The sequence below is a fragment of the Thermobia domestica genome, unplaced genomic scaffold, assembly GCF_964235325.1.
Source record: "Thermobia domestica unplaced genomic scaffold, izTheDome1.hap1.1 HAP1_SCAFFOLD_240, whole genome shotgun sequence".
NCBI lineage: Eukaryota > Metazoa > Arthropoda > Insecta > Zygentoma > Lepismatidae > Thermobia > Thermobia domestica.
Window position 1 is genome coordinate 269,719 of NW_027655959.1, and position 26,992 is coordinate 296,710.

At 36.3% G+C, this 26,992-nt stretch overlaps 1 protein-coding gene across 1 annotated transcript; it reads right to left on the reverse strand.

The window, feature by feature from the left end:
- Nucleotides 1–256: 256 nt before the first annotated feature.
- LOC145676605 (uncharacterized) lies at nucleotides 257–23,927 on the reverse strand. The gene is made up of 3 exons (XM_081747442.1): nucleotides 23,735–23,927; nucleotides 6,085–6,359; nucleotides 257–1,577 (listed from the first exon to the last, which is right to left on the reverse strand). Exons 1-3 carry the CDS (start codon nucleotides 23,855–23,857, stop codon nucleotides 257–259), a joined length of 1,719 nt encoding a protein of 572 aa, XP_081603568.1. The 5' UTR covers nucleotides 23,858–23,927.
- Nucleotides 23,928–26,992: the final 3,065 nt, after the last annotated feature.

Consider the following 26,992-nt stretch of genomic DNA (forward strand, 5'->3'; position numbering starts at 1 on the left):
TTTCAGGCATGGCTATTTGACTACTAAGGCCATATGAGATAAATTGTCCACTCTCCTCGACAGTGTTGACATTCCACAAAGCAAACGAAGTGATCAAAACTATATGTCTTCTATCCTCACGAGCAACTCGATAATGTTCTGGGGCTCCTGATTGAACAGGCTTTAGCGACAACCGTTACACGAATAATTAGTTCAGTTCCTACGGGACGAACAGAACTAACCTCACCTATCTATAGAAGACTGTAGAACCACCAAACTAAGAAGTGTGGCCATTTTCAGAGCCAATCGTTACCACTCGACGAAACAACGGTTTTACAAGAGTCCTACAACGAAGAAGATTCTCCAGCATTAAAACAATCTTCGAAACTAATCTGAATAGTCCCAACACAAAATACGAAAGACGCTCACTATCTCCGCAAACTTCATTTGTGGTAGAAGAGTCTAAGATACTTTCATTGTCGCTGTTCGTATCTTCAGGATGAGCCTCCAGTTTTTTGAGCTTTGCCCAGATATGCAGCAAATATTCCTTGGCTTTTTCAACGTGGTTATACTCAAGAAGAACAAAGTACCTTGGGTCAAGAAACAGAGCAGCACTGAAGCCTGGATATTCGAACAAGGGAGTGAGTCGTTCTTCACCACTTTTATAGACTTCTCCTAGTTCCCTCTTTTCCATACATAATTTCAAACATTTGGCAATTTCATTGTCATTTCCAGAGAGCTGTTGAAGTTTAAGTTTACACTTAGTCCATAGAGCGTAAAAGTCTCCCAGAAGAAGGCTCTCTTCCTGGAGTGTGATGGAGGTCTGTCGAACTGGCTCCAAAGCAGCTAAAGCAGAATCAAGATCATCCCATTGGTTAGCAGTAAGATTGTACTGAAGGATCTCATTCGTTGAAAGAACAGATTCAATGAATTCTTTTAATTTCCTCACAGATTTCATCATGTCAAATGAGGAACCCCATCGTGTTGATACATCAAGTATAGGTAAAGAATGGCCTTCTCTCTTCAGTTGACGAACCATAGTGGGCTTGCGGAGATGCTTTGCCAAATTTCTTGTGTCTTCGAGGAGTTGCCTAAGAGAAGGATTGGCCTTGATGGAGTCATCCACAGCCAGTTGGAGTGTGTGGGCTGCACATCTCACACTTTGAAGATGATATTCATTTGCAAGCAATTCACACTCTGGGTATTGCTCTTCTTCGAAAGGTATATCGCAATCTTCTAGAATTGCTTCTTGACGGAGTAATTTTGCAGTCTTTATCATGTTTGATCCATTGTCAGTGGTAAATGTAATGATGTTTTCTACAGCTATGTCGTATGATTCAAGTAGAGACATAACTTCTTGTTTTATGTTCTGTGAAGTATGTTTCCCGAGAAGCTCAATCACACCCAATGTTCTGACTATTATCTTGGCATTATCGATGAATTGTACATTAACACCTAAGAAATGTCTATTATTTTTAGACGTAGCATCAATCTTTAGACATACCAATTTATCTTTCACTTGCTCAGCAATCTTCTTTCGTACCTTGTCTACATATTCAGGTATGAACCCTGGGACAGTTCTCGATGATATGACAACTCTGAAAGTGAAAAAAATTCAGAATAAAAAGATTGTTTTCAATTGTGTTCTCTATTTGCAAAAAAAGGAGTCACTATCTAAAATTGATTATATATGTCAAAAAAGAAAACAGCATTTAAATATCAGTAAAAGCATATAACTAGTAAATCCTCCAATAGAGAGAAAAATGGTTCTTCTGGAAGATGCTCTATTACCATTTTTACTCTACAGTGATCAACGTTAAAACCGGAAGTAGTTGATTTGTGTCACTTCCGGTTTTATTATAGCGATTAGTGTAGAAGGAATACAAGTTTGAGACACTTAATTCATTACAGAAAACTCCTCGCTATATATTACCGTTGTAACTTTATAGCTATCAATGTTAGAACCGGAAGTGGTTGAATTTTACCATTTTCAGTTTTACTAGATTTATTACAGTCTAGATATAATATATTGTTGGAACACTTCATTAATTACTGAAAACTGATTTTCGTTATATATTACCGTTTGTAATTTGTAATGATTAACATGAAATCCGAAAGTGGTTGATATCTACCACTTCCAGTCAGATTAGAGGGTTAGAAATAAGTTGGAACCTTTTCTAGAGTGCTAAGTCGATCCCAAGAAAATCGCTTCTCACTATCTCTTAACGTTTTTCTTCTATATAAATGAGTATTGAAGTCGGAGAGTTGTAGTGGATTTCTAGTAGAATGTTGAGTATGGAGCTGATATTTATTTTTGAGACACTTAATCGATTGCCGAAAACCGCTTCTCGATCTATTACCGCTTACTTTAGAGGGATATTATCTTTTCTCCCGTATGAAAATTTCTTCGGATGAAGAGTAGTGACCTATAGTACTTATGGCATCTTCCAGAAGAACACAAATTTAGCGACATTTACTGACACTTCTATTGATTATATGATATTTGGTTTCAACATACTTGTATCTCAAAATTATTTAAATTAATTTTTTTCTTGACAGTTCAAATAATATTGAATGAATCATGACATTTTAAACTGGTTCAATTTACTTTCATATTTCAGATATGATTAATAGAGCAAAATTTGTTCTTCGTCCTTTCCTTAACTTAAAAAAAAAAAAAAAAAAAAAAAAAAATCTTTCTGAGAAATAGTGGAAAGGAGTTATAAGAGTCACCATTTCTGTGTTTCAGGACAAAAAATATGTTAATGCTTCTTTGGAAAATGTCAGATTAACTTATTACTATTATTTAAATATTGGTTTCTGTAAAATTAAAATCTTTTGTAAATACTAATAAGAACCACTCGAATTTGAAATTATGTACAACTAGCATCAATGAGGCACTTCGCTGAGTGAAATTAAGAAAAAAAAATAGTAATACGTTCCGATAGCCACTTTTAACTATTACTAAAGCGCTCTGATCTCGGTCAGTTTCGATTATTTTAAAATTTCTTTTTCCCCTTCTTCTCATGTTGCGTGGATAAATTTAGATTAAATGACATCGAAAGTGTGACTGTTCATCACAGCGACCCCGGAAACAATGGATTCGTCACTAATATTGGTCATTTTTTAAAATCATTTTTATGTATCACCCCTCCCCGAAGTTGCGGGCTGAATTTGGACGTAAAACGGAATCGTAAGCAGGGGACTCTCGGGATAGCCTTTCTGCTGTCATTTTCCCCAGGATTCTATGCGGTCAGTGACGTCACGTGGAGGTATCGCGGTATTTTTCAAAATAATGCATGAAATACTGCATAAACAATTACACTGTTGTTTCAAGATAGGCAAAAGTCATCTTACTTGTGCAGTAGCTCATTATAAAAATAGAGGAAGTAATATGAATGAAATATTGTTCCATCGTTTCCCTAAAAATAAAGAACTTCAAAGAGCATGGATTTCCCGCTGTAAGCAAATGGACACTTTTAATGTGGATAACACACGAATATGTTCTGCTCACTTCTAACAACAGAATTATCAAAAGGATTTTAAAAATGAGCTTCTAGGTTTACTGCATAAGAAGTGTTTAAGGTCTGACGCTGTTCCTTTATTATTGATACCGAACTGGCATGGGGAAAAAACTAAACTAGACACTAGTCAAATTGGAGAACAGGTGTGTAACAACAATAATTTGTCTTACTTTTACTGACATTTGTTTCTGAGAGTCTGAAACTTAAGGAGTTTATGTATGTAAAGCGAGGTAGATTATAAATGTATCAACGAGAATATAAATGTATTTTTTCATATATTCTTTAGTTTAAATGATATTAAGTTTTGTTGAGTATCTGATTCAGTATTCTGGCAAAAATGCACTTCGAGCAGAACATTCATAGGAATCTATTATGAACACAACCTAATCTAACCTTACCTTACCTAATCTTGTCTAACCGAACCGTACTTATTGCAAAAATCACATTGGCATATTTTTTGAATTGGGGGGCAGAACTTTTTGCTTAAAATTCGTACTTTCTTACTATATTTTCGGTACTTTTGATTGTTTAGGTTCTCTTAGGTCAGTTTAGATTAGGTTAGGGTTGTTGAATTTGGTGGGTCAAAATTCTTTGCTTAAAATTCGTACCTTCTTCTTATATTTTCTGTTTTTGATGGTTTGGGCTTGGTTAGGTTATGTTATATTAGTAATTACCCTGATGTAATATCAACTCATTACTCCTGTAAACATGGTATTTTCCTGTAAACAAAGTACCAAAAATCACTAAAACTGGTCGAGAAGGAATTTATTTGTCAAGCATTGTTACAATGATTTTTATTTATATGGATAAAAAATGCACCCTCTTCCCCTTAAAACGGAAATTTTCAAAAACAATGGGACATGTTTTCCTTTAACTTACTGGAGAGTTTATATATCGGGTTTGATATTTCTAACTTGATTGGCTCGTCAGATAGTTTTTGAACCCCTTCGATCCCCTGACGATTCGCCCTTTAATCAAAATAATGTGATAAAAATCTCAGGTCAACTCATGTGCCCAAAATTATAAAAATCGGCCCAGCGGTGTAGGAAAAGTTAGCGTGCAAACATCATTATATTCAGTTTTATTTATGGAGGTAATTGTTTATTATCAGTGTTATTGATTTATTTTTGAAATTAGGTTGTCTCAACTGTGACTATAAAATAACTCATTTTTAGCATTTGAAAAGAAAAGAAACTTGAAAATTATGTTGTTTTCAATCCAGTTTTACGAGTAAAGGTCGAAGTGTAACAAGCAGGCAAGCGAAAAATATCTTAAGCACTACCTGCACATGACGTCACGGGCAGGGACATAATCAGAACTAAACGCGAACTGGTGCTACCTGTTATTTTATATACCTTGATCGTAAGTGTCTTTTCATGTAGCGACCCCGAAAACTATAGACTCAACACTAATAACGGTTATTTTCGTTTAGTATTAACAGTCTTTCTCCATCCCCTTTCCCTAAGTTGCACCGTCAAAGTAAAATGATGAATATCGTCCCAGGCCCAAACCTCGTCTATGTTAATTTGATCGAGATGTGTCGGGTGGTTCAAGAGTTATTACGTTTTATTAAATATCTATATCTATCTATCTATCTATCTATCTATCTATCTATATATATATATATATATATATATATATATATATATATATATATATATATATCCTCCCCCTTCTCTAAGTTCTATCGTCAAAGTGATATATAAACTATCCCAGGTCTGAACCTCTTCTATGTTGAAAATTTGATTGAGATCGATCGAGTGGTTCAAGAATAGTGAAGTCACAAAGAGTCAATTTCTTATTTATTTATTTATTTATTTATTTATTTATTTATTTATTTATTTTTACATATATCTCTCCCATCCCCTCCCCTACGTTGCACCGTCGAAGTGAAACAATAAAAACAATCCCAGGTCCGAACTTCAACTATGTTGAACATTTGATCGAGATTGGTTGTTCAGTTCAGTAGTTCTTAAGTTTTATTTATTTTCTATAACTCCCCTCTTCCCACTACCCTAAACTTTACCGTCAAAGTGAAATGATAAAAACACTCCCAGGTCTGAACCTCATGCCTGTTGAAAATTTGATCGAGATTGGTAGGATGGTTCACGAGATTATGAGTCAGAAACATAGTCACTTTCAATTTTATAATACAGAAAATTACATTATAATCGATTCACATTGTTTGCTTTCTATAAATGAATAGCCTGCGGTTAGCTGAGTACTTCGCTCCCAGACCCGCATTATTGCTCGGCCTACGGCCTCGCTATTCATCCCTTTTCATCAGTCTACGCGCTCGCACCTAATAAAGCTGCAAGGATACCAAATTTTACTTCGGACTCGGAAACTCGCTTCGCTCACGACCTCATGAACGTACCATCTTAGGCTATATATCACATGCTTTAATGTTCTCAAAACAAGAGATATTAGCCAGGCTTGAGGAGGAAGTCAGGAAAATCATACCGTTATAATTTCGTTTTAGAGAAACAAGAATACAGTACCCCAATAGAATTAATGAACTAAAGGACAGATAACGCACGCACTCAACACCCTTATTATTATTTTATGAGTGATTACTTACTTATCTGTAGCGGGCATGGCATCAATCATAGGTGTGATGATTTTTTGGAAGGCGTCATCATCTAGAAGTTTAAATGCGTGTCCATGTTCAGTGATAAGGCGAAGACACTGTGTTCGGAGAAATGTGCCACTCATTTTGACACAATTGAGAACCTGCATCTTACATTTTTTCTTGGGTGAAGATGCAACAATTCTTTCCTTCTGTTTTAGAAGAACTGCATAGTATTCTCTATGGTGAGTTTTGACATGTTTTTCCAAATTTCCACTATGTCGCCCCTGTAAGATAGCATTAAATAAAACAATGTACATCATTACTCTGTTACATTATAGGATATAGCATTGCAAATAATGACATTTTGCATTCTATACTTTTCTTAAAAGTCAACAATTATTTTAACGTAGTTGACTAAACTGTAAATAGCGGTATTTCACTGAAACAAACCCAGCAATGATTTGCACTATCAGTTTGCTCATTAAATATTGATATATTATATAGACTGCGAGTATTTCAAATGAGCTGCCGAAGTTTCTGCGAAATATGCACTATTCGCATCAATGTAAACCGGTCAGCGAATGTCAATCGCTAACTTTCGTCACAGTTAGTACTTTCAGAAGTGTTGCCCACGAGACAAGTTTTGGAACTTTGTCGTCTCGAAAAACTGTCCAGAATGTGAAGTCTCATCTCGAAAAGTATGTATGTTTTATTAGAAGACTTCTATCTCGTCTCGTAAAGCAACACGTAAAGTCAGTTTCCCCTTGTTTCATAGGCAAGATTACTTTGAGGTAAAGAAAGGAAACAATTCTTGAATCGTTATAAAATATAAAACAAGCAAATACAGTTTACAGACAAGTTTACAAAAGCCTTTTTACTTGTTATAATGAATACATCTGAAAATAGTTACCATGTGGTTTCACAATTGAAGTTTACCTTCGCTTTTCAGTAGGGCTGGATTAACCCATTTGGAGGCATGAGACTAGAAAAAATATGTGACCCCTGTGGACTTCACCTATTACATTTCTGTGAAAGTACAGTTGGAAAGTTAAGGGAATATGTTTCATATTTTTGGTCATATTTTATTTTATGATGATGGTTGTATCTTGATGATTCTTTTTAGATAACCAGTTGAGATTTTGATCAGAGTGGAGGCCCCTGTCCACCTTGAGGCCAAGGGCTATAGCCCCCTAAAGCCCCCTTAATCCGGCCCTGCTTTTCAGCAAGACAATATGAGACGTGGACCTACAATTTAAGATATAATCCAAATCAAATTATTGTGAGAAGTAGTATGCTTTCCCACCAGGAATCGAACCCGGAACCCCGTGTACCAAAATCATGCTACTACCCATTAGACCACCAGCGAGGACACGTATTAAGTGATATTGTTTAAATAATTTAGCAATTAGTTCTACGTGTATGATTAAAATATGAATTATTTCAATTTTACGCGTAAGAGTCATGCCGGGTATGCTAAATGAGATGATGATGAATGATGGAATGAAACGATTGTGAGGAAAAGGAAGAACCCGAGAATACCGACGTAAAAGGAGCTCGTCAACCCCAAAGTCCACTAGGTGGTAGCTGGGATCAAACCAGGGACACCACGCACGGGCGGCGATTAGGGGGCAAAGGGGGGCATTTTCCCCCTGTTTTTTGAAGTGATCCATTAGTGTATATAGTTTAATTTAGAAATGTAAAGTTATTATATGTATTACTGGTTCATAGAAGAAAATGATGCCATACAATTTGCCGTTGCGTGAGTACGTATTGGTTGTCTTGCCTTGGAATTAAGAAAGCTGCAGGAATTGTGTTTTAATTGACACGGAAAATGGCCCCAAAATTAACCTATTGGAGTTCAACAATTCCAGCTTACTTCAATTTCTTCTCGCAATGGTTCGATTTGTTAGCTAGCAACTTTGAAACTAATTGAGAGAAAATTTCGAAAGAAAGAAAAGTCTTTTACAAGTTATTCTTTAGTTGCAAAAAAATCGACAGTTCCTAAAATGTCTTTTCTTCTTTCTAATAGTAACGAATTTTGATTAAAAAGAGAGTAATAAGAAATAATTTCTACCTTTTTCATTGTTTTGTAATGTAATGTACGAGTGAAGTGGTGTGTTTAAGGGTGTACGAATGTATGTACAATTAAATTTAATGGATTCAACAAAATTCTAGGTTTTAAGATTATTTTTGTATAACTGGAGTGTGGAGTGATTCTAAGTATTTTTGAGTTTTGATGTATTCCAAGAAAGCGAAAACTGCACCTAATAGCAACGAACATGTATCAGTCGTAACATATGCTTGTATTATTTACTGTCTTTCTAAGAGTAATATCATACATTTAATAACATGTGCGGAATTAAAAATAAGCTCTTCATTAATCCCCAGTTTCAATATATATATATATATATATATATATATTTGGAAAGCAAGCCTCATTATTCATTACTATGGTTAATATTATCATTTCTATATATTTGTTTTGCACATTTGTTGTTAAATAATCTGATCACAATATTTTCCAGACAGAATTTTAAGATGTTCATGAGCAAGGAATCAAATCTCTTCTTACACCTTTTTTAAATTTTAAACTTATTTCGGAAAAACAACACGCAAATGCCTAATTACAGTTTTCCATCGTTATATGGTAATACACTTTAAAATACATATATAATAAAATAAAAATATGAAAGCAAAATGTACGTTAAAATACATATAGCACGATATACAGGATACAGCAAATTTATATAGAATGAAAATTTTGTTTATAACTAAAAATATCTATATCTGGGTGTTCTTGTGATATCTTATTATCCTGACAGGCGATATCCAGTGCATTAGTCCTTTGCGCTGTTATATGGAATATGACATTATGGAGTCTCGTCGCTCTATGTTGGACGTGAATTTTGATTTTAGATAACAAATATTCTGAATCTATTGCACTATGAATTATTTTATGCAAAAAATAAATAAATAAATAAATAAATAAATAAATAAATGAAATGAAATGAAATGAATTTTCTTGCTTTCAAGAGATTGTAATGAATATTTGTTTCAAAGACCTTCGTAGTTCTCGAATTTGGGATATATAGCTGTTTCTTTATATGTCAAAAAGCGCACAAATTTATTTTGAATGTTTTCGATTTTGTTTATATATTTTTTACTATTAGAACCCCATATTATTGCTGCATGTTCCAGCTTAGACAGTACATAGGCTTGAGGACATTAGTGTTAAAAAAAATCACTTCCTAATCTCATCACAAAGCCAAGGTTCCTAAAAGCCTCACCAACTACTCTGTTGACACGAAAATCGAAAGATTGGTTTGACTGCAGAGTGACTCCAAGATCAGTAACAATCCACTCTCTCAATTGGCGTTTGATTAATAGTATACACATTGCGTACATAGTTCATTTTTCTGGTAAACGATACTACTTTGCATTTTATAATATTTAGTAGCAACTTTTTTGAATCACACCATTGGGAAATAGCATTAATGTCACTTTGCAAAGAAATAGCGTGTAATTACGTGGAGATACTGCGATAGAGTTTTAGATCAGCAAACAATTGTCCTTTACTGTTTAGGAGTACAAAGGACTAGTACCTACTTGCGTTACTCTTGTCAATTTACTTAATAATATATGAAATACGATATACGGTATTTTAACTCAAAAAGGTAGTACCCTATTAGTTATACAACCTTTCGGTAAATAAAGTGTTAGCATCAAGCAGGGAAACTAACATCGATATACAAATATTCAGATCATGTCTTTCCCCCACTTTTAACGTCCAATCGCCGCCACTGGCACCACGCACCAGAGGTGAACGCTCTACTCTTACCGACTCGACGCCCTTTAAGAGCCGCGACAGATTTCTTTCAATGATACTAGTAACAGTGACTAGGACTACGTCAGAGCAACGCAAAATTTACATTTCTGACTATAAACTAAACTCATTGTTACCGAAACGAACGGATTTACTTATTAAATTTTCATTGATAAGATACTGGAGAAAATTAAAGTGTCGAGTCTTGTCTTGTCTGCTGTGTGTCTCGTGTTTAAAAGCTGAAAAGATATACAGGGTGTTAATGAACCATACCAACAAACTGTAAGAGATGCTTCCTCACACTAATAATAATAATAATAATAATAATAATAATAATAATAATAATAATAACTTTGTAGTTCTTCTTTGGAGAATTAAATATACAGGGTGTTAAAGAACTGTACCGACAAACTGTAAGATGTGATTCCTCACATCAAAATAAGAGAAAAAGTTCATTTGGACCTATGGCGAAAAGTGCATAGTTTCAGAGCTAGAGCTGTCCAAAATCGTGAAAAAGCCAAATTTCAGCAGGCTCTATTTCGAATTCCAGAAACTATGGATGATGATCCTAATCAGCGTAAAGGAAGCAACGCATACACAATCCAAAAGTGCTTATTTCGTCAATTTTCAATAGGTACACAGGGTATTCTCTACAAGGTGTGATTCTCAGATATGCTCTCAATAGAGTTTTCAGATATACCCTGATTTCAAGGACGGTCCAAAGTAGGCAGTAGATAAGCCTTGACAACAATCTATATCCAGTACTTCGGAGGGAAGTTGGAAGTGTTAGGAACCGGCAGCTCCGTGTTCGGAATAACGTGTGATGCGATATATTTCGTCGAAGTATAATTCACGTTTTCTTTACTTATAAGCGTGAAAGAAAATATTGCAGCATGAGTTTACCGAGTGTGAGAAACCGTTCTACTGACGAGCCTTAACACTTCCGACATCGTGCCAAAGGATTCTGTGTTCAGTGCTATCAAGGCTTATCGTTTGCCTACTTTGGACCTATCATAAAGTCAGATCATATCTCAAAACTCAGTTGATAACATGTCTGGGAATTTCAGCCTGTATGCAATACTCTGTACACCCATTAAAAATTAATGAAATATGCATTTTTGGATTGCGTATGCGTGGCTTCCTCTATGCTGATAAGGACCGCCATCCACAGATTCTGGAATTCGAAATAGAACCTGTTTAAATTTGGCTTTTTCGCGATTTAGGACACCCCTAGCTCTGAAACTATGCACTTTTCCCCATAGGTCCATATGAACTTTTTCTCTTATTTTGATGTAAGGAATCACCTCTTACAGTTTGTCGGTATAGTTCAATAACACCCTGTATATTAAATTCTCCAAAGTAGTACTACAAAGTTGTTATTATTATTATTATTATTATTATTATTATTATTATTATTATTATTATTATTATTATTATTATTATCATGTAGTGGACTTACAACATTGTAATGTTTGTTCCGTCCGTCAGTTACTCCGCACGATAACGAACGGATACGAATTTTTAATTCTGTTTTGAGAATCGATACATAGTGATTATCTCGTAGCAGTTCGTTAATGGTGGTGATCCCTTCACCGGAAGTGGTATAAGTGAACCAGTTTCGGTTCTAACGATCACTATAAATCACAAACGGTAATAGTTATACGGTAAAAACAATAGCAAGAAGCGATTTTCGGAAATGGATTAAGCCTTTCAGGAATAATTTTTATCTTCATCCCCATCACTCTACTAAAACAGAAAGTGGAAGAAACTCATTACAACTTCCGGTTTCAATTTAATCTAATAGAGCATAAACTGTAAGAGATTGCGAAAAGCTGTCTCTCTTAAACCTCTAATTAAACCGGAAGTGGCAAAACTCAACCACTTCTGGTTTTAGCATTTATTGCTACAGATTAAAAACGGTCACAGACTGCGAGAGACAGTTTTCTGTAACCAATTAAGTGTCCCAAGAATCCGTTCCATATCGACTCTAATATCTCTACCGACTTCACCTCAACCACTTCCATTTTTTAGCGTTGATTGCTATAGAGTAATAATGTAATAGATACCTAGAAGTGGTTTACTCTAAACAATAGAGTGTCCTATGAATATATTCCATCTCCAATCGAATCTCTCTACTAGAACCGGAAGTGGTAGAAATGTACTATTGAAGAAGAAATATTAAATATTGAAGAAATACTTCGTGATCTTGTTTACCGTCTTTACCGGAGTTTATTATTATTATTATTATTATTATTATTATTATTATTATTATTATTATGTAAGTACTAGATCTATATCATGTAGAGGTAGAAAGATAACCGATTTGTGCGAAGCAGTGTTTATTCCAGACATGTTTTGTAGGGCACTGCCCCCCCCGGAGCTCTGAGAGTTCCCCCCGCACGAGTCCAAAATAATACGTCTATAATGTAATAATAAATAAAATAGTACCAGAAGTGTCCCCAGTAATACTACATGTGCCCCCCCCCCCCGCCGGAACATTTTTTCTGAAAGAACGACTACCCACAAGTAAGTTCTGTCAGTGCAAGAGATGTGACAACAGATTGCATTATTGGTCTATTTCAGTGAAATGAATCGGGATCTTTAGTTTAATATTCCACGATTATGCCTTAAAGGCTAAAGGATATGGTTAATGACTGAAGGAAGGGAATGATGAAAGAAAATGTTCAGTTCAAAGTTAGACAGATATAGTAAAACTCTCAAAACCAAGGATACGATGTTCCCACCACTAACATACGTGACATGGTCTGAAATCAAACCAATGTCCTTTAGATCTTGAAATAAGCATTTTATCATTGAGCCTACGTAACGCATCATCGCAGTAATGGACGCTTCAAATCCCGACAAGAGGAAATGAACTCTATATTTACGTCTCATATAGCCTCGATGATGAAAGCTAAACTTCAATAACTTCATCACTTGGTAAATATTTTCATATATATATATTCACTGTTAAAAATAATAAGGCATTTGTAAATTTCTTTGTATGAATTATTTTATTATTATTATTATTATTATTATTATTATTATTATTATTATTATTATTATTATTATTATTATTATTATTATTATTATTATGGCTTCCAAACTATGCTATGCATAAGTGTTGGAAGTCTTATAGAGCGACTATATCTGTCTGTTTGTCGATAGGTATCAGAGCCTGAACTGTAAGACACATTGAGAAGCTGTTTTCGGAAATCGATTCAGCGTCCCAACAATAGGTTCCATCTTTTCGAATTTCTCTCTGTTTAAGCCGGAAGTGATTAAAATGGCCTATTTTCTGTTTCAACATAAACGGCTATAAAACGAAAACGCTAATAGAAGCGACAAGCTGATTTCTCCAAATTATTCAGCGTCTCAAGGAAAGATAGCAGGTATATCCAATCTTCACTGATAAAACCAGAAGTGGTACAAATTTACTGTTACTTCCGGTTCCAATTAGATTTTTTGGAGCCAAAACTATGAATGCTCATGAAACAAAAGCGGTAACAGATGGCGACAAGCAGTTTCCGGGAATTGATTTAGCGTCTCGCGGGGAGATATTATGTCAATCCTTTTTCTCTTGTTAAACCGGAAGTGGTATGAATTTACTACTACTTCCGATTTCAATTTAATTTTCATGCAAATTGAATTTCAATAGTTTGGAAGTCTACCATAGTTTCACACTGAAACGAAACTCACTTTTATCAAGAAACATTGGACTGATTCCCTTATTTACCTCAAACCACTAATTAGTAAGTTTACTGACAAAAACAATTTAGCTTCGTAGTGTGTGGACATGCTATTCGTTCTAAAAGAGTAACACTTATTATTATTATTATTATTATTATTATTATTATTATTATTATTATTATTATCGTGTTGTATGCACAACTAAAACCTGCGTTTACACATAGAACGAGAAAGTGTTTACGTTTAAGATATTTTCAACTACCAAGGTGGAATAATATACACAATTTCCCACATTTGCTTTCGTTGTGAAAAGTGTTACACAATTCCCTTCATTATTTTATAGGAATGAAGAAGTAGGTGCTCCGAAACAACTTCAGATTTTTAAATACTAAATCCAAAGGATATATTATTTTTTATTTTGTTCCCTTCATATAACTGTTATGTTTCTTTTTCTCGGTGGTGGTAAACACAATACTCGAAACATTCTGTTCGATTGCCTGAAGGCAAGACAACACACAGCAGCAAGCAAGCAAGGCAAAATAACACGAGATCAGGCCCGGCGAACTACCTCTCTTAGAACGATTGAGAGCTGCAAGTTCCTACTACCTGTCAGCAACAGGCAAAATTGAGTAACGGCAGCGAGACAGGTGCAATTATTTCGTTGTTGTCAGGTTGTAAAATCACATGATAGCATGATAACATTTTTCGTTTCACTTCTAGATATTACTTTTTGTGAATCGAAGCAAAAGCTGAAAAGTCGATTATTAACGATAATTAAATACATGGTGTAATTAAAGTATTCATGCCCAATGGAGGTCATAACTCAAATTCTAGGGCAATAGCTTAACTAACGTGAAACCTAACGCATACATTTCATTGAACCAGCGTAGTAGCCAGGTTTCGGAGGGCGTCCGGGAGTCCTCCAGAGAAAATTTTTGGCAGTGTGGACTCGAAACGCAATTTTAGGCTTTATTGAAATGACTTTTAAAAGTTTCGGGGGTCCGGAGCTGTCCTCTAGATACCTTTTAGCAATATGTAGACTGGACACGCAATTTAAGTCTTTATTTTGACACCTTTTAACAATTTCGAGGAGGGTGTTCCGACTCCCAGACGCTACGCCACTGCATTGTACCCAATATACTTTAACCCGAAATATGGGTCTCTGAGACCCAGTGATAAATTCTAAAACACAACGGTGGCATCCCTGGATGCTGGTAAAAGCTTAAGTTTATTTCGCTCTTTTATTTTCTACTTTCATATACGGTACCATGTATATAACAAATCTTAAATACATTTCAAAGAAAATATAATACAAAATTTGACTTCTAGGTCTTTGAGACCTTGTGTTTCTCATAACGTTTCTGAAACTTATGTTTCGGTTTAACTATTGCTCATTTGAGTGATTTGTGCATGTGACAAAATTGGGAATAATCACTTTGTCGTTTTCAAGTGATGTCAGCAACATGGTAGGTTTGCCAAAAATCTGGTTTTACTTTAAATTCCTACACTGTTGTAACTAGGTTGTCACACCCAGGGCAGTGTTCCAGGGCCATTGACAATAAGGCCTCCGAAAAACCCAGTCGCACTTCCAGTATTTTCTGCTTTGAGAACTGAACAAAGGATAATACTACCATTTCATTCAACAATTTTATTCATTTTGTCATCACCACCGTTTCTTTTAGCTTACTTGGCATAACAATGGGACGTAAAACTCATTACAGTAGAGCGTCGATTATCCAAACGTCGGTCAACCGAACGACCGGTTAACCGAACTGTGTACTCGCTCGCACCTGTTACTCTCCCACCCTACCGTCCATCATCCCCCTCACTCCCAAACCAAGTTTCCCACAGTAGTCGCCGCACTAGCCACCGCTGGCGGAACATGCTTCTAATGGGGCCTTCATAAGGCGCTGCTGACCGGCCAAGCCGCCAGTCGCTGTGTTTCAACAATCAGCACACTTCAGTCGGTTTGGCACTGGCTGTAGAAGTACAGTCCAGTACAGTGCAGTACAGTACAGTACAGTTCGATTATCCGAACAAACCAGTTTTCCGAACACCCATGTCCCCCAATTACTTCGGATAATCGACGCTCTACTGTATTTCATTTCATTACTTTTGTTTTACCTTTTAGCAAGCAATAATAACAGTTCTTTCACCAAATCATGCTTTCCGTGTGGCTTTTGACCTATTATATTTGTTTCCAGCAGGTGCATTTTAGATTTGCAATTTGTAAAACATTTCTTCCTAACCCAATTTGAAAGGAAATGAGATGCCAAATAGTTACTCAAAAAATGTTCTCAGTCTCGGGGTGAAGTTAGAAGAATATACAAAACAATCACAGTAGAAATAAATGATTGTTAGCGTACTACTGGAACCACTCGAGTTTTCCTCATGCTCACTTTTTTTCTTTCTTCACTTTTGTGCTAATTCTCTGCTTCACAAACGAGAAACAACTTAGGTCACGGGGAATGATTGGAAGCTAAATCTCTTGCAATGTATGAACATATTTTTCGAACAAATCAAATGTTCTTTTTTTAAGTCATAAGAACTTACAAGGTTAAATCTGTGAAGGGATTTGAGTTGGAATGAATATATATAACAGTTTTTAAGCAATCTAAAGTAACTTCTTGTGGTGAGCGAATCTCTGGAGCATTAGGATCTGACTTTCATTAGGAATTCCGGGTTCGATTCCCGGCATACGCCATTGAAATTTTTAACAGGCTTGAATTTCAATTTGAATCCATACTTACTGTGAGAAGAGATCTCATCTGGAAAAGAAAAAAGAATCAAGGAAAGTTGCATTTTGAGCTAATTTCAACATTATTTAAACTGTTTTTTAAATCATATATGAAGAAGTTTCTTTTTGTCACATGCTGAAGACTAGGTTCGATTCCCAGTTGGAGCTCAAGTGGTTCTCGTCCAACATTAAGCAATAGGTCTACGTCTGATATAGCTTGTTATGAAAGGGACGCAAGATTAATTCAACAACCAATCTCACATCCGTAGGTATTGAGATAATACACTATACACGCAAAGAATTCTAATGTCATTAATATATGATATTCATTGACCAACTTGCTCAAAACAATAGAGATACAGCTTAGAATGGATAAACTTTTTTTTTCATCATCCACTGCACACTACTAAGGCATAGAGATGGATCAGAGTTGCAAACCTAGTTTAATAACAGAGTTCGGAAATGTCAAGTTGGTTGCAAAACATTTGAGGCGTTTGAGCAAACAAAAGTGTTGTTTAGTGTAATGGAAAAACGACACTCAGAGGTCAAGGTTGTTATGGAAGTGGCTTTACCAGTGATCACACCATAATGTACCGGTACCTTGGATCACTCACTTCATGTACGCGGAATTATGGGAAAAGAAACAAAAAAAATCAGCTTTTTCTAAACATTTTACATTACACACCTTGCTGTAAATTTTACATTACGCACTTTCCATACATATCTTTTAGATACGTACGTTTTGTATCAGGTGATACGAAACTGTTTGAATAGCATTTTTCATGGCTTCAAGGTCTACAGTATTTCGTTTTTATCCGTATTACTTCGTGCTATTTTCTGAAATAAAAGGAACCAATAAACATCATGTACATGGCTCCATTTCCCATTGGCCATTTTAAGTCCGTGCCTAGTGCGCAAATTCTTTTAAGAGCGTGAAATTTAGAACTAAAATCTTTTTTCAAAAAGATTTGAGTTAAAAAAAAATAAAGTATCTTTAATGACAGAGAGAAACCCCGTGCTATTCAAATCTATGTTGTAATAAATACAAAAACAGTCATCTACATTAACAAAGAAGCACCGATACAACTAGCTTTTTTCCTATGCCAGGAATGGTCCCCACGTCAATTCAATTAATTTGGAAGCCCCGATGCACACAGGCCATAAGTGTCGTGCTATCAATCCGCGACTATTTCCCGCGTTGTTGATGCGAGGTCTTGCGGCATCGCAGTGACCGTTGGCAGGATTGGTAACAGAAACAAATCTATGGATACGCATTCAAGATGAAATTTCACAAGAAACAAGTTGCTTTTGTATAGTTAGTTTATAACTTTATGAAAAAGAAAAGGGATGAATTCACATTTCTTTATACTCGAAAAGAAATGAATGGGAACAGCGCCGAGCTGGCCACGTTGGCTACTTGGCAATTGCCAAGGGTCCGAGAGGCCCGGCAGGGATCACGAGGTGAAGGACCTGCAGGCCTTGGTCGAATTTTTACGATCGCAAATGTTTTCTTGAGTTTTCCTAGCAAAAAAAGGTTGCGGAAGCCTAAGTTTGTCTTCCCGAAAGAAGTATCCTTGCCCCCGTCCTTACTTATATCAGTACGGCCCCATGAACCAGTAAAACTTCGTAATTAGCAAAGGCTCCCTCTAGTCTGTAATTAGCAGAATCTCTAGTAGGATCCCTTGCGTTTATTCGCTTTCACCTGTTGTCTCATGGGTACACCGTTCATATATACTACTCAACTCTTCTCTCCAGGCTCTTCTCTGGAGAATGGACGCTCTTCTCTCAAAATCACTTGTCTCCTTTACTTATTTAAGAATGATTTGATTGCCTTCAAGTGAAGAACTGCGTAAAAGAAACTGTCAAAGTAACTGAAGTAACTTCACGATTATTTTTGATTGTCTCAGTATATTTATAACTTTTTTGCGATATGTTTTGTACTACATATTTATTCAATACAGCAAATATGATTTGTCACTTATGTTTTTCAATATACAGTGGATGGATGCCTGCCTGCCTTCCTTCCTTTAAGGATCCGCACCAAGGGCCCTCAACTTGGCCAGTCCGACACTGAATGGGAATACAACATTCCGGTATATCAATTGTTTGTTGATTTCAGAAAGGCCTACGACTCAGTCAGGAAGGAAATGTTGTACAATATTCTTACAATAGGCCTTAGGCCTTAAGCCACATTACGGCAAGTACTGTACGTGGAAAAATAAAGGCATCTTAATGAACATCTGAAAAACATCTTAATGTTGGAAAAACGTCAGAAAACGGCATACCGAATTCGGCATACCAAGAAAGCTAATTAGATTAGTAAAGATATGTTTAAATAAAACTCAAAGTAAAGTTCGGGTAGGAAAATACGTGTCTACAAGCTTTCGTATACAGAATGGATTAAGACAAGGAGATCCACTATTCAATTTGTTCTGGAATATGCTATCTATAAGGAAAATTAAAGATAGCAACCAGGGCATAGAGCTCAATGGCACTTAGCAGGTTATGGCTTATACTGGTGCTGTCAATCTGATAGATGATGATGTAAGGACAAGTGAAAGAACTGCAGAGGTTTTATTAAGCGCCTGCAGGGACATGGGCTTAAAGGTAAATACGGAGAAAACTAAATACAGTGGAGTCTTGCTAACCCAAACTAATTGGGACCGAACCCTATTCCGATTACGTGATTATTCGGATTAGCCGGAATAACAGTAAAATCGGTGTTTGAAACGGGTGAACGGGTCTATTGGGTTGTAATACATTGCGTATAGTATTTCGAAACACGTTTTCTGATTGCAGTATATGTACTGTACTGAAAAACATCTTAATGTTGGAAAAACTTTATGCCTTTATTTTTCCACGTACAGTAATTGTCGTAATGTGGCTTAAGATCTAAATACAGGTATTAAGGGAAAAAAACTGTGTTTAACGATTATTATGCCTGTTGCGCTGTATGGCTGCGAAACTTGGTCAATTACTTTGATGAAAGAACGCAGACTGAAAGTATTCGAGAATAAAATCCTGGAATACTTGGACCCAAGGTGGATGACAATGGTGAATGGGGGAAACTTCATAACGAGGAAGGCTTAGGTAGGCAGGTCATGTAGAGAGAATGGAGGAAAGTAAAATCGCTTTCAAAATATTAACTGGAAAGCCAATTGAGAAAAGCCAATTAAGAACACCTAGACGCATGTGGGAGGATAATATTAGGATGGATTTCGCAGAAATAGGAGTACAAAGTACAAATTGGATCCAATTGGCTAAGGATAGAACTCAATGGAGATCTTTGGTGAATATGGCTTGAAATCTCCGCTTCCATAAGCCACAGAGTTCGTTCGTTAGTTATAAAGAAGAAAAGGAGGGGTTGCTGGACTCATCCTTATGTAAACTATCACCTTCTTAAAGGACCTTCACATCTGTGCTCATAGAATTGAGAAAGCAACGAAGTAAAAGGTTTCATTTTGTTTTTCGCATGAGCGTGAATTCATTTGATGAACTGTTGTTGGTAAACTACTGGAAGATAAATTTGTTTGAAGGGTTCACAGTGTTGTTACAATTGATGGATCTGGTCAGAGTGCTTTGTTTATTATTTTTAGGTTATTGTTTAAAAATAAACGCTTTCCATCGTAAGTAGGCACCAATCCAAAAGTATTTTACTTCATACTTATTTTAATAACTCATAGAACAATGAGACTCCCTCGTAGCTATATGATTACTGTACAAACCTTTGGCGCGGGAGAGCTGGATTTGATTCCCGGAAGAAAATCAAGTCCTTCGGATCCTACGTTAGCTATAGATCCACGTCTCACATAGCCTCAGTGCTGGAATAAGGATAAACTCCAGGTCAATCATAAAGAATGGAAAATATGACGCTTACAGGTGATTAAAACAAGCTTTCTTGTTTGGAGTTTAACGTAATTTTTACTGTCAAGACATTGTATGATGTGGTCCTACGTAGGATCCAAATCACATGAGCTCACGGCGGAAATTAACCCTGGGCCTCCCGCACAAAAGACAAGTGCCCAGAAGAAATGAAACGCTGTTTATAATTTAATCGTTTGGATTCAAAATTTAAAGTTCACTTTCTTGTAACATTTACGAATTACTATAGTAATTCATCAGTACTTCTTCAATCTCCATGCTTAACATTTGCTGAAGCGTTTACAGTTGGAATTCCAAAACTCTGCCCTTTCGGGACAATGTACTTGTATGTTTAACAAATATTAAATAGTGGTTAAGTTTTGATATTTTCATTAACTACAGAAAGGATATATTAGTCTTACATGAAACGGGAAAGGGTAGTTCAGTGGTAGAACGTTCACCTCCAGTACGTGGGGTTCCTGGTTCGATCCCAGCTTGCGCCGAGTGAGTTTTGTGGTGCACAAACACATTGTGCGTGGGTTCTCTCGGGGTTCTCCCGTTTCCATCATCTTTTTTGTCTACCTGGCATAATCATGGGACGTAAAACTCGAAGATTTCATTCTATTTCATGGAAAGGCAAAATGATCTAATTTAGATTGATGAAATTAAAACAGCTAGACAATGGTGAATTTGGAAATACAAAATAAAATATGAATGACACATGTTACTTCCTTTGACTATCCATGAACTCCTTCGTGGCTAAGCGGTTAGCGTACGCGCCTTTGGTGGGGGAGACCCTTGTTCGGTTCCCCGCTGGAGCTCATGTGATTCGGATTCCACGTTAATCAGTAGGTATCGTCTCATATAGTCTCGCTGTTGAAAGGGACATTAAACTCAAATTCAACTCAACTTATTGACTATCCATGTTTGTATTGAAATGAAGACGTGACAGAAAGAAACTAAACTAAGTGCTTTTTTAAAAATACATTTTAGAAACAAAATAGTGTGTTCCACTTCCACTGATACAAGAAGGCATTCCGCAATCTATGGAAATATAATACGATGCAATGTACAAAGTAGGGATGGCAATTCCGGAAATTTTACTTTCCGAAATCCGGAAAGTGAAATTTGCGATTCCAGAAAATTTCGGCCATCCCTAGTACAAAATTACCTGAAAAAAGAAGTAAGAGGAAAAATGTTCTTATCTTTTTGATGATATATATATATATATATATATATATATATATATATATATATATATATATAAAAACTTCAGCCGTGGTCGCGTCGATCGTCTGCACTGAATAGTGCCTGCCTGTGTACTGGCCAACTGCAAACGAATTCGCAACACCGCGCGATCAAGCAGTACTGGAGATCTAATAGGCAAACGCTAGACCCTTTTTTCGACCATGTGTCGCTCATGTGCATGGCTCAATGCTACTTACTGTTCTGCCTAACCGCGCTGCAAATTGTCGCGGATTGATCGCACGTCACTTGTCGCCCGTGTGCATCGGAGCGTAATCAGTGATCACTGGTACAGACTCTATTGTGATCCAAGGTACATGAAGCTGCATTTTCCTAAGACCTTTTTTTTTTTTTTTTTTTTTTTTAAGTTTATGAGTCCCGATGTGAAGATTTAGATTTCTGGGCTTTCGGCATCTAAGGCCATCCTAGATGTTAAATTATGTGTTTTGTTACTCACCGATAATCACTGTTTCAGAAAGAGAGAGATTTGGCCACTCACAATGGAAACAAAGCATTGAAAAAAAAAAAACAACATCTAACTTTGCAGCCCGAAAAACTTTCGCGGTCCATCACTTGTAAACAACTTCAGAAAACTGTTCGTCAAATAGTTCATGCTCCGTCCTAGCAAGCAAGGATTAAACGAGTATAGCTGTTGTTCAAGAGTAATGCTGTCGAATTTTTGTGACATTTGCAGTTTTCGGTTTTTGAGAAAACCGGTTTTCTGAAAACCGAAAACCGCAAATGCATTTTGGAAACCGAAACCGCAAATGTGGTTTTCAAAACTGACATTTCGGTTTTATGAAATTTCACTTTTTTTAAAAAAAACGATTTCGACAGCACTATTCCAGAGGTAAAGAAACCACTGAGTGGGTACGCTGTCATCAAGGCACAATTATCTCCTCTATAAGAAAACAAAACTTGCGATGCAGAATCTGCTCAACGTTCCAAACTGGAGATCCTTTTTGGAGAATAATTCGTTGATTACTTTTTCAATATCAAGGTGGTGACATTCTTTGTTTTCAGTGTTCAGGGTTGAAAAACGGCTCAACCAATGCCGTAATTTTTGGAGGGGCAAGGGGCAACTGCCCTTTCAATTACGCTCCCGGTTATTCAAGGAGCCAACTTAAGTTAAAACTTTTCTACTCCATATGATGCGATATGAACATGAATGTATAAATGAAGGATGAAATAGCTTTACCACATCCCAGAAACGACATACAAAAAATCAAAAATCTTAAATGAAACGAAAATGTGTTCTGAACCATTTCAGTAAAATGTCCACTATTACGGCCTCCAGATATAATATATATTTACGAGTGAAAGCTTTAATATGAATGAAATATTGTTCCCTTTATTTAACAATGAAGGGTACAATATTGTTTTTATGAAACATGGAATGCGCCCACTATATAATTTCCAAAGAAATTGAAAATAATTTAAGGTAATGCTGCTGTCCCACCATCTGAACAAAATATATTTCAGCAAAACGAAGCATGATGTGACCTGGGACATACTTCAGTGAAACGTCAACTGGGCCCCCTAGAACTAATAAAAATGTGTATTAAGGTTTTCCAATTTCATAAATAGCGATATTTTTAGGTACCTATATTTTTAGCGAACCGAAATACTAATGCTTGCACTTTCAAGACAAGTTTCAAGTTACGGCACTGAGCTCAATCTCATATGCTACATTGTGCTACGAATAGGTCTATATGTTTGATGTGTTTTGGTGTACTGAATGAATAATCGCTCATGATCGGCGTTGGTCAAAGGCAGTGATAAAATGCCCTGCCTTTTGGTAGGTATACGCTTGACCGTTTTCAAACATATACCCTATACACATCCCCATATACACTTTAGCTTTCGTAAATTTAAGGTGAGTGTACGCTGGACCATAAACTTTTTTGGTTGGTATACGCCCTATTACATCCCTGGTCACAGAAAAAGTGCAAATCAAATTTACTTTGGTGTTACTAAGCTTAACTCCGGGAAGGTTCAAGAACACAGGTCCCCCCATATAGGTTAGTAGCTAGTTTGGTTCCTTTCTGTGCCAAAGTTTAATATTTAATTCACATATTATTGCCGAGCGAACGTTAACGAGTGAAGGTGGGTTAGGGCCCCGCAGGGCACGTTGTTTTCTGTCTTTATTACAGCTAAATGGGAAGGGATCTGTGTTCTAGAACCTTGCCCTTACTTCCCACTGATAATGTAAACAAACTTTTCTCCCCTATTTTAACAAGAACCAATCAACATAATGGATTCCATATTACAAACTTTATCGAATTCTGTACGAATTTACTTACCTGTGTTCTATATTTACAGGATGAAACAAGACATTTGGACTCCTCTGTTATTTCGTTGTACGAAAACAATTCATGCACAGGATGGCTTCTTCTTCTCCCTTTCTTCACAGTTGAAGAATCCATGCTAGCCTAGAAGACTGTCTCTCAGTGTTGTGCCGGTTAGGACTCAACTACTACAAATGCAGACAAGAGTTCCTAAGTGTCAGTCGGGAGTGAGCACCCACTTTGGTTGCTACCTTCTTATAAAGAATAGGTAAAGCAGGGTGCATGTAGTGACACTTACGAAATTATATCGAGTTGCCAGGACGTCAAAAAAATTATCCGATTGTCTCCAAATTTTATTTATTTTGATTCGCCTTCCACGATTATCTAAGCTAAAGCAGAAATTGGGATACATGGTCTAGATACATTACAATAATGAAAGAAGTATTGGAATAAAAGTAGGTCTACTCATGTCCAAGTTGAGGCAGGGCTCAACTCTTATTCTATAAATTCGTTCTACTTACGATTTTTTTAAAATAAGGATAACCAAATTAAGTGTCTGGAAATTTACGTTTTGAAACTTATAACTTCTTAAGTAGTGAAGATTTAAATACTATCTTTTTCTAAAATACTTAGAAAACTAACTTTTCAAACAACTCGTTCTTTAAAAGTGAATTTTACGGTGGACAAATACCGTGTGCGTGGGTTTTCTCGGGGTTCTCCCGTTTCCTCCCACTTTATTCATTCCACCATTTCATTCATTACTCATCATCACCGTCTCCTTTAGCCTAACCGGCATAACCGTGGGACATAAAGCTCACAGATTTCATTTCATTTCAACTCGTTCTTTAAATTCTGAGTTCAGAGATTTTCAGAGTGATGTAGATGGCCATTTTTTGTGCTACCCCATTTTAAGGTGGCCACATTTTATAAAATTTACAGAAGAAATGTGTAATATAAAACTGTATTTCATCCGTAATCCAAATATGTGGGACGCGGTGGCTCAGTGGTAGAGCGTTCACCTCTGGTGCTAGGGTTCTCGGGTTCAAATCCTACTCCCGCCAAGTGAACTTTGTGGTGGACAAACACCGTGTGCGTGGGTTTTCTCGGGGTTCTCCCGTTTCCTCCCACGTTCTTCATTCCACCATTTCATTCATTACTCATTATCACCGTCTCCTTTAGTCTAACCGGCATAACCGTGGGACGTAAAACTCAAAATTTCATTTCATTTCATTTCCAAATATGTGGGAATTTTACCTCTGTGATCGATATTCCCGAGAAATTCATTACTCGTAAGATTCACTTCTGAAACACACAATCCGATGACAAAATACATGCTTTGAAGCAAACCCATCTCTATAGAGGGTTACAAACTCATTATATAAGCTAAGTGAACCATGCTTTACTTCACTTTATTTCGCATACCGTCCTTGGAACGGTCTTCAGCCAATACTAAAGCAGTAGTGAATGTGAAAAACTGACAGATGCTTAGTGTAGTCCGTGCTATCGCTTGTCCGTTGCTTGCATTAAATAAATCGAAATATTCCAAAAATTGACCCATTGGGTGTGCCGTTCACAATAGAGCATTTGGAACTCAAAGAAGTCAATATTTCAGTACTGTAAGTGTGCCATCCTAAAATGGGATAAAATGGATCTGGTGACCAGCGCCGTTACTTACATTTTTTCGGAGGGGGGAAGCATTAATACGTGTATTTGGGCCCCCTAGAAAAAGTTGTTTTTCTAATTCTTGTGCTCCCTACTTCCATCTTTCTCTTACTCTTTGTGAACTCTCGGAGCTTGTGTTCCCTCCCGCACGGTAAGGTCTTCGGGGCCGTTAGTTACGCCTCTGGGCCCGTTCCGTACATGACAAATTAATTAAAGGGACAATATTGACTAATCTCAAAGCCATACGAATAAATATTATTTCTAGGGTCCCTAATAGTAGACATTTTGTACAGAAATGTGACCACGACTCATTTTTGTTTTATTTATCTTTTGTGTGCTGTTTTGTTTATGTAATGTAGTGAACCTGTTTGAAGCTTCATTTATAATTTCATGCTCGTATCGTATATGGAGTAAGAAAATTTTGTCCTGAAATGGGTCCCCCTCGAACGACTGGAAGCTTCCCTGGGGGACAAATGCCCCCTTGTCCCCCATAAGTTACGACCCTGTCTGTGGTATTCCACCCTTCAGAAGCATTTTATAAGACATTAGGAGTGTATTCGGTCAAAAATACGTTGATAGTTTATGTATGTAAGGTTACTACATTAAAATGAAGTAGTACAGACATTTTAATTTAAAATCCAGATTTCGTATCGTAGATACTATCTGCATGATAAACTTTGAAGTTGTCTTTTCGTCTTCATCTTCTAAAATTGTATAGAATCGGGAACGGGCTTTAAAAAAAAGAAATTCACGTATATGAACACGGAAGACTTGGGGAATTAAGAAAAGTTGCTAGCTTAAATACATTATATATACGTATATATAAAGTAACCACCACTACCAACACTGTATTTTTAGTAAGCTCCTCTACTGGTATTTGTCTTCCCCCTCTCCTTTCATAACACAGAATTTATACTGAAAGACAGGTGCAGAGGGATGTTATAAAAGCAGACAGCATACACACAGCACACACTATAAGAATCATGAGTAAACACCGTGTTATAAACAGATGAGTCAAATATGGAAAACAATCAGTGAAATGGAAAACATTTTCATCACTGATTTTGCAGGCATTGTAGCAGTTGGACACTTTTTCAGTATGTTGAAATGCTTCTTTGCTTCCTGTGAGCATAACGTAGAAAAGTAAAGTTAAGGGGATCTTATACCCTTTACCACTGGTTTCTTAATTTCCGGAACATGTAAAATTTTACTTCATGAACTTATAACTAAGTATGGTACTGAACAACATTTCCTTTTATACCGTATATCAGCTTTTCCCAACCGGTGTGCCGCGAGGAAATTGAAACAAAATTATTATTTCTATAGCAATCAAATTGCAAGACAGGGAAAAATGTATATTTGTATTTCACATTACTATGAACCTCTACTATGAATCTACAATTTTAAGTTTCATACTGACTTACTTTTCTGTACATTTTTAACGTTGAAAAAAGTATTTGTTATCATTGTTATGACCATTATTGCTTCTTTATTGTTGCAGACAATTTCGTAACTTGAAATTTTAAAATATCATTCAATCTTTTCGACAAAGTAAACGTGCATACAAATTACCTACATTTGTGTCTTAAAAGTAGAAGAGATTCGTTTGTT

Excerpts from the sequence above, each read along its gene's own strand:
- LOC145676605 (XM_081747442.1), bottom strand. The coding sequence starts at position 23,857 with ATGGATTCTTCAACTGTGAAGAAAGGGAGAAGAAGAAGCCATCCTGTG. Across the intron at positions 6,360-23,734 it reads CCTGTAAATATAGAACACAG|GGGCGACATAGTGGAAATTT; the intron begins GTAAGTAAATTC and ends GCTATCTTACAG. Across the intron at positions 1,578-6,084 it reads GCCATGCCCGCTACAGATAA|AGTTGTCATATCATCGAGAA; the intron begins GTAAGTAATCAC and ends TTTCACTTTCAG.